The sequence below is a fragment of the Lepidothrix coronata genome, unplaced genomic scaffold, assembly GCF_001604755.1.
Source record: "Lepidothrix coronata isolate B3197 unplaced genomic scaffold, Lepidothrix_coronata-1.0 Scaffold38, whole genome shotgun sequence".
In the NCBI taxonomy this organism is placed as follows: Eukaryota; Metazoa; Chordata; class Aves; order Passeriformes; family Pipridae; genus Lepidothrix; species Lepidothrix coronata.
In genome coordinates this window covers 3,283,789-3,292,576 of record NW_016690218.1, presented here as the reverse complement: position 1 = coordinate 3,292,576, position 8,788 = coordinate 3,283,789, and the positions used below count along the sequence as shown (strand labels likewise).

The window sequence follows — 8,788 nt, the reverse complement described above, 5'->3', positions numbered from 1 at the left end:
GCTCGAGACAGATTCAGTCGAGTACCCAGAATCAAAGCTCCAGAAAAACAACTGCTTGCAGTAATTCAGGTCAGCCTTGTGATTTCTGTAGCCAGCACTCTCCCAGGCCCACCAGGGACTTCCCAACAAGGCCACAGCACCATGCATAATCTTATCTTACACGAAAAGGGACAATGGACTAGGTCATCTTCAGATTACCATAATCTATTTCTTTAAACAGCATGACTTCTATAGCCCTGCAAACTGATGCTGAATATTTGAGAGGTGTTTCCCTCCTGGCTGACTAGTGAAATTGCAAAACAGACAGATATTACAATGTGTGCATGCTGCTCATATTTATGGCATTTCTTTACTTCCAAGTTGCCTGCATAAATAAAAAACCCTAACTGTAATGGGGCTTTTCACAGAGTCAAGAAAGAGTTATAGCCTAAAGACAAGTAGATGATCCCCCACTTTGAATGCAACATAAAGCCAAAGCGATCTCACTAAAACTTTTTGTGCTACTTAAGTGTCATAAAAACTTAGAGTGCTCCTTTGGAAGGCAAACCTCCCATGTATAGGTCTAAAAAAAAAAAAAATTCTATCTGTATCAGTTAAGATACAGCCACCCTAAGCCTCTCCAAAAGGCTGTGCTCACCTAAAGAGTAAAAGGCCAGAAAACAGACCAGCAGCAGTCCTATAAAGATTTTACTTATACAGCTTCTTACCTCTGGCAGGGTAAGGGTAAGCACATGAAGGATTCAGCTAATTATAATCCAGCATCTACCTATCAGGAACATCACGGGGAATGTTCCCCCAGTTCACACAGAACTGGAGCAGTTTTTCTTTACAAGCATCAGAGATGTCTGCCTCATGTAACAGTTTGCTTAACTCTTAGTTTGGTTTCCAAGGGTAGGACAAACTAGAGAGCCAAAAACAGGAAAACAAAACAAAACAAAGAAACAAACCTCCTTCCTGTTCCTCTCTTTCCAAGGCAGTCTTTCCCCCAAGGACAGTTTAAATGTGGTAGGTACCCTGTAAGCCAGCTCTTGAAACTCTCAGATGCCGTTATCTGGGAGGAAATGCCACACTTTCCATTAGTGATGAATAGGCAAAGTTTAGAGGTACACTACTCTGCAGAAGTATCCCCTCAAAATACAGTAAACACCGTGGTGTCCAACCACACAATTGCCCCAATTTATCTATATGCAAAAGGTACAGACACACACAATCAATTTTCAGGTGTTATGGCCAAGAAGATTATTGATTCCAGTAGAAAGATACTTTAAGTTCCAGCAATCAGTCTGAAAACTGAAGGTGAAATCTCAGCCTCAATAGAGTCAGCAGAAGTTTTTTCCCTAGCGACTGATGGGGCCAGATTTCCTCTGCAGCACAGAGGGAACACGCTTTATTTTTAAATGTTAAGTAATGCATGTGAGACATCCAATGTGTTTAAAACTACACATTTCCCTATTACAACTATGACCTAATACTTATTCAGTGGAGATCTCTGGTGGAAATAAGTGCCAGGCACATGTTTTGTTGGTCAGCTGGATTTGTTGACCATTACATCAAGTTTTACTTTCAAATACTCTTGTGCAGTGTAATCCAATTAGGATTTAAAGCAACACTGACACTGTTGAATTATATAGCTAATAATAATAATAATAAATTATATATTTGCACAGATTATGACCAGGTCAGGTATTTCTAAGGCAGCTGCTCACAGTATTTTACACGAACGTGGGGGAACATAAACCAGGTACTTATTCCTTGTGTAGGCACCTCAGGCCCTCTGTAGTTGTTTCAACTCTGCTGATATGCGACTCCGGTGTGGTAAGAGATCTGAAGCTATTCTTAGACCATGGCAGAAAGCACGAAGTGGTTTGTTGGCAGGTCTTACCCACTATAATGAGAGCAAGTTGCTTCATTTGTTTCCCTGTTAGACGAGCAGTGAGAAGATTGAAAGTCAGAGCATAAATAAGATCCTCAGACTGGGAATGAGAACAGAGAATCAATCAGTTGTTGGGGAGGAACCAGTCAGTTCCTCTCCATCTCCCTTGCAGCAGTCCAGCCATCAGTTTACAGCATGTAAGGAGAAGAAAAAGAATGAATTATTTGCCAAACCACATTTTGCACCTCTGCTTTTGAATTCAGTTGTTTCCCTGCAGTCAAACACAGAAGCCTTTACAAACTAAACACAAGACTTGAGCAGGTTCACAAGGCACCCACTGCCAGACCTCAAAGGTAGAAAAGAAACAACAAGATGGAGACAATACTACCAGATAGTGGTCAGGGACTCCAAGGCAACTCCTCTTGTGTTAAAAGCTGTCAAGATGTGTTGGCACAGATGCTTCAATTTTTCATTTTTGTTCCCTTTGTGGATTTAATTTAACTTGGAAAAAAAAATGCTGAACTCCAAACCTAAACATTTTAGTTTTGGGTAAAAATAATACTTTTCATCTGAATGCAAATGAATTTCCCACTTTCTATTTTTAGGTCCCAGTAGCGAACTCAAGCACACAAGCCTTAAAGACTCCAGGCCACTTCCTCTATGAGCCAAAGTTCTCAGGGAAGGTAGAGATGCCTCACCATTGGGTTTGCAGGAGGGAAAGGAGCACAATCCCACCAAGGAGGGTCAGGGCTGCTGATCCCACCCAGGGTTACAGAGCCATGCTCTCCCCCTCCCCAAATTCAGCAACAGCTTTGACATTGGCCTCAAGCAGAAGGAACACTGGGCTCACATCATTGGTTTGCTCCCTCTCCTTTTCAATGCTAAGAAAAAAATAAAAATAGGAAAAAAAAAAAAAAAAGGCATCCAAAAAAGTGAGGCCTTTGAGTTTCAGCAAGCATGCAATACCACGGTCTAGTACGGTGTGACTGGGTGTTGGGGGAAATATGACTTCTTCCTATTTTGCATATAAACAGGCTAAGCAGCAGCTTCAGCCCTGATAGCTCATGCTGCTACAGCCCGTGAAATGCAGGATTCTTATGGGCTTATTTTTTTCATAAAAGTAGGGGGTTTATGCCTGTCTCAAGTGCTGTTATGCCTTGTGAACAAAAAAAATATGAAAAATCTTTCTTCTAAAGAGCTTAAATCAAAATTATGCATATATTATGTTTATGACCAAAAATATGCTCTATGTTAAAGGAAGCAGCAAAGAGAGGAATGAACAGAAAGGGAGGAATACGGGTTTTAAAATCCCTCCATACCACAGCATATGTAAACCCTCTCTTGTCACAATGCTAGTTTATATACTGGTCTGCTACATTAAAAATAAATCAGGCCACCTCTTTTTAACTTGAGCCTAATAAGGTGCACCATACATACATTTATCTGTAGATCACAGCCTGGCCTCGGAGAACAGCACAGTTTCTCTGCTGCTTAAAAAGACTGGGGCACCTAAAAACTAAATGCACACAGGGCCACGTCGCTACCCCAGCATGCTGTAAGCCAAAGATGTAACCCAACCCTCGGCTTTGCCGATCGGATTCACCCCACAACGTGACACCGTGCCACGAAAACGGCGATGGGGCCACGGGCTGACAGGCAGCACCAAACATGGAGAAGGTGGCACCGGATCAGGGGGACATAAACTTGGACAGCCTGGCTAGCAACCACTGTTTGCAAACACAACACAGGGGATCAGATGGGCCAGCAATAAATTAGGAGCAGATAGCAGAGAGCAAGAGAAATCACTCAAAATAACAAACGTAGGCAAAGAGGGCTCCCCAGCCACCCTCGGTTTCATTTTAGTGCCTGAACCCAGGTATGTGCATGTGCCAGCTCCCAGGCTGCCGAAGCATGATGGAAAAAACACTATCTGTCAAATGAAACTAAATAACGAGTGGTTCCAGCACCACTCCTCCAGCTCGGAAGCTTAATCGCAGCCTTCCTAAATGCTGCTTTATCCCATGCTCAACTCCATTTGACCCCAGTTTGAGCTCCACTTCAAAGAAGAGGAAGGGAGTTTAGGTGATAGGGGGAGCTCCTCACTATACACTCCCCTAGGTGAGGTTTGCTCTGATCCAGATGATCACTACATCCAAAAAGCTAAGGATTTGGGCCTTCTCTCTCCTCTGGCATGCTTCCAGATCTGCTGGCAGACCAGTTTGGGGAAGGGATTTCTGCTAAACAGGTCCCTTAGGTAACATTTCTCAGTGGTTGAAAACCAAAAATGGCCCAAGGACTCTCACAAGCAGTTGGTCAAACCCAGTGCAGCACCTAGAGCTGGAAGGTGGGAGAAAGGGCTGGCCAAAACCTGCCCACAGCACCCAACAGCTCAGTGCTGCCCAACTACAGCTCTGCAGCTTCATCTCCACCAGGATCTTACTTCAGGTACTGAAAAAGTACCAGTTCGAGGTCCATAGAAGCTTCAGTGTTTTCCCCTGTGTTTCTCTGAAAACACTTTCAGCATACCATTTTTCTGAGGACAGGAAGGCTTGTAGACTACAACCATCTATCTAGTTGCAAAGGCTGGAGAACAGAATGATTACCACCAGAAATACAGGACTCCAGCAACAATCTCCCTCTGCTAAGCACCTCGTCTCCCTCTTTTACAGATGAAGGTCACCACCATAACCCAAGAGACTCAATAAAAGCATATACGGAACCCACAGCAAGTATCAGAGCAAGTCCAGCATGACCATACACTTGCTGGGAGCAAGGAGACAGTTCATCAGTTTTAAGCTTCCACAAGAAACACCCACACAGAAGTATCTCACAGGAACCTTAGCTCCTATAAAGCTAAGAAACTCAGCTGAGGAAAGGGGATAAACTATCAGCCCAATCCATTCTCCTGCCACATTGGGCAGGTTGGAAGTAGTAAGCTGCACAGAAAAATATAAGCGAATTAAATACATACAGTATGAGCTAAGCAGCAAATCCCTCCATAGTTTCTCAGTGCCACAGCCAGTCTCTGCCAACCATGCCTCTGAATGGCATAAACACCCAGGGGAAAAGAAATTCAATCTAGAGGGCAGCATTGTTATAAATAGGATCTACAGAATGAAGTGAAGAAAGGGAACTGTCCTTTGATGCTGCCTTAATTGGTGGGGCTTGTTTCCACCAAAGCATTAAGAGATAAACCAAACACCACATTAAAACAGGAACCTTTACAGGAAAGCCATACACATATATAAACACATATACATGTAAACACAACACTTTCAGATCATTTTTTTCAGTATTTCCCTCTGTTCATTATTCTCACCTCATACCACCAAAACAAGGCTTGATTGCTCAAGTTTTGCTGACTGGTCCACGACAAAATGCCTCAGACCAAGTGACTTCCCTTGCCTTTCCTTCTCCAATCTCACTGCCCATCTCCAGCACCTATGAGTTCAGTTTTATGCAGACTAAAATAAGGCTGCTAAGTAAAGGTCAGTCCGACAAGATAAATGAGAACTAACCCCTCCTGGACCTCTGCTCCTTGGGCTATAAATACTCAGAACAAGCAATGGGGGAAATTCTTTGTCTGCACAGACACCAGGAAGCACGTTTCCTCCTCCTTCCAGTTCCCATCCCTCTTGCTACTCAAGGACAATATTCAGAGAAAAGCAAGCATCTCCCTGCTACCAGCTCCATAGTTTGTCCACAAACAGCATTTGCTTTGCCACTGGTGACTGGAGGCACGCAAGCCTCGCTAGAGATAAGCAGATGCTTTCAAGGTTCAGCCATCAGTGAGGCTGACAGCAGAGTGTACATGCTACAGAGCAAACCATGAGCCTACATGCGGGCAACGAGGAGAATTACCTTTTAGGACTAGGGGCTCCTTGCCTTCTCGCTTGAGTGACTCTAGCACTATGTGGAGTGGCTGGGAAGGCATTACTCTGCTTGGCTCATTGGTATTCTCATCATAAACTATGATTTCTTTGGAAAATATTCTCTTGAAGGAGTCCTTGCCTTCCCGGCAGGAGATCAAGTCCAAGACGGTGATCTTGCCCTGCTGGAGCCTTCTCCGGCTGATCTTGTCAGAACAGTTAATGTGGACAGCCCCTTGAATGTGGCTCTTATTATACTCCATGAAGGGCCTGCAGTCAATGATGACAGGCCCTTGGTTCTGTTGGTGGCTCTTGCTGCATTTGGTCATCTTCTTGGCCAGATCATTGGGGTAAATGATTTTGATGCTAGTGAGTTGCTTGGTGGTGCCCGAGACAGGGCTCCCCACCCCGCCCAGCGGGCTCAGGCTGCTGGCGTTCTCATTGCTGTTGACCATTTGGTTGGCAGGGCAGGCGGTGGAGGCTCCGGTGTGGGTGCTGCTGGTGCTCGCTTGAGTTTGGGCCTGAGTGTCCTTGTCGTACGTTGCCACAGTGCAGCAACTGGCACTGCTGCATCCACAACTCAGGGAGCGTGCAGAGCCGTTGGATGAGGGCATATACGTGAGATTAGCAGTCTTTAGGGACACAACAGCTGCGCCGAGCAGACTGGAGTGGCTCTCACAGGCAGAAGAGGCAGACTCAAGATAGCTAGAGTCTAAACAGAGGTTGAGATCCTGAGGTCTCACTGGCCTCGAAAGTGCCACTACTACCCTGTCGTCTAGAGGAGACGGAGGCATGAGGAGGCTGAGCACTAGCAAGTTAAGAAGAACTCAAGATCACCCTGCAAAAGAAAAAGTGGAGGAGAAAGAAGAAAAAGGTGATGAAAACAGATCATGAAATCAACATTAACCTACAGATGCGACAACTTACTTTGCCAAGACCCATTACCCTCAACCTAACAACCCTTTCTGACAGTAGTTGCTAAAAAGCCTTTTAAATCCTGCAGCAAATACTTCAGCTATCTGCATGTGCACACATGGCACGCAGAACACACGCGACTAGCCTGGATGTGCAGTTACACCCAGGAGGAGGCATTTGGCTACATGCAGATGGTGCTGAGCTATTCTGAAACCCCAGGCTGCAAGGCACACCACTGATAATGACAAGGGCACATTCTCTCATCCTGTGGCTTACTGCAAGGGAAGAAACTACTGGGCTGACTCTACTACAGGGAGGAACGCATAAGAGCTGAAGAGCTGAATGTGTCAGTGGTGATACACAACTTTTCCAGCAAGATGGAATAAAATTAGCTTGGGAACAAATTTCCTGAGACAATTACAAACTTGAACACGTGAGGCTAAACAAAAAATACCCAGAAGAAAAGGAGAAAATCAGGTTCCGGAAATCCTTACAAAAAGTAAGTGCACACCTTGCACTTCCATCCCCCTGCTAGAGAGAGAGACGAATTCAGCCCCAGTCAAGCCCCCTGCTCCAGGCCCGGAAAGGCTGCTGTTCTCCAGCAGTCCATGAGGCAAGTTCCCCGCTCCCCACCACAGTTGGCCGCTTCTACAAAAAGGGGTCCCCTCTGCCCCAATCAAGGTCACTGCCTGCCCAGCCTTTGCCTTCTGATTTGCTAAGACCCAGCGCGCAGGTTTAGAATCCCCCCATTTCCACTCGGGAGGGAAGGAAGACGACAGGAGGGAAGGAAGACGACAAGAGCAAAACAACCTAAGCCAGCCCTGACAGTGCCTCCCCTTCAGCAGCAACTTCGGGAGTAGCCGCAGCTCTCGCTGAAAAATACATCCCAGTACCAACTTCGCCAACTCCATCAAACCCCCGGAGCGGGGCGAGCGCTCGCAGCCCCACTTTGCCGCGCAGGCGGCTCCGCACCGGACCCGTCGGCAAGGGGCAAGGAGATGCCCCATTCACACGCCGGCGGGCCGGGGGGCACTGCCACCCGCAGAAGCCACCGCTGTACGGAGCGAACCCGCGGGCAAAGAAGCCGCGACCCGCCCGCCCGGGGCACGGCGGCGGTACCGGGGCCGGGCGAAGCGGGGCTGCCGGCGGCTCACCCGGGAGGCTTCCCAGCCCGTTCCTTCCCCAAACCTTCCCTCGCTTTTCTTTTTAGGATAAGAAAGCGGATAAAAGATCCCTGAGCGCCGTCGCCTGACGCAACTGAAAAATTTAAATAAGCGAGGGAGACAACCCGGCTCGCTCAGCGAGGGCAAACAACTGAAGAGCACACGAGAAGCGGGAAGCTGAAGTTTTGCCCCCGAGTGCAGGGAGCCGGGGCCGCCGCCGCCAAGCGATGCTCCCCTCGGCGGCAGACCCTGCGCGGGCTCCCGCAGCTCCCCGCTCCGCTCCGCGCCCCTCATCGCTCCGCGCCGCTGCCCCGCACTCACCGGCGCGGCGCGCTCCGGCCCGGTGCGCGGCGGTGGTGGTGGTGGCGGTGATGGTGACGCCGGTGCTGGTGGCGGCGGCCGCCGCTGGTGCCGGTGCGTGTCGCGCCCGCTGCCCCGCGCGCCGCCCGCACCATCCTCGTTACTTTCTCTTTTGCCACCGCGTAAATGTACGGCCCGGCGGGGGCGGGGCCCGCCGCGACGGGCGGCCGCGGCGGCCAATCAGCGCGCGGAGGCGGGCCCGAGGGGCGGGGCGGTGATGTCATCGGCAGCCAATGGGGAGGGCGCGACACCGGCCCCGCGCCCCGGGGCAGCGGGCGCTCGGCGGGGCCGGGCGGGGGCGGGAGCGGGAGCGGCAGCGCCCCCCGCAGGGCGGGGAGCGCCCCGGAAACACCGCCCGGGAGCGGCCCCTGCGGCGGGAACGGCCGCGAACGGCGCTCGGGAACAGCCGTGTACGCGTCCCACGGGAAGGGGCCAGCGAGACCGTCGGCTGGCGCCAGGAGAGCATCACCCGCGCGCCCGGGGCAGGGGACCGTGCTGCCTGTCCCCCACAGCCCCGCAGTGCCTCGGCAGTGTACCAGTGGCGCCAAAGGGAGGAGGATGCTTTCTAGGTGCTTTTCCAAGCAACCCTCCGCTAACAAAAACAAGCA

At 49.2% G+C, this 8,788-nt stretch overlaps 1 protein-coding gene across 1 annotated transcript in view; it reads right to left on the bottom strand.

The window, feature by feature from the left end:
• DUSP10 (dual specificity phosphatase 10) overlaps nt 1-8,195 on the bottom strand; it is a 25,028-nt gene extending 16,833 nt beyond the window's left edge. The window contains exons 1-2 of the mRNA XM_017812944.1: nt 8,142-8,195; nt 5,735-6,580 (exon numbers count right to left, since the gene is read on the bottom strand). Of these exons, the coding sequence (XP_017668433.1) occupies nt 5,735-6,536 (802 nt within the window). The 5' untranslated portion in view covers nt 6,537-6,580; nt 8,142-8,195. The remainder of the gene's footprint in view (nt 1-5,734; nt 6,581-8,141) is intronic.
• Nucleotides 8,196-8,788: the final 593 nt, after the last annotated feature.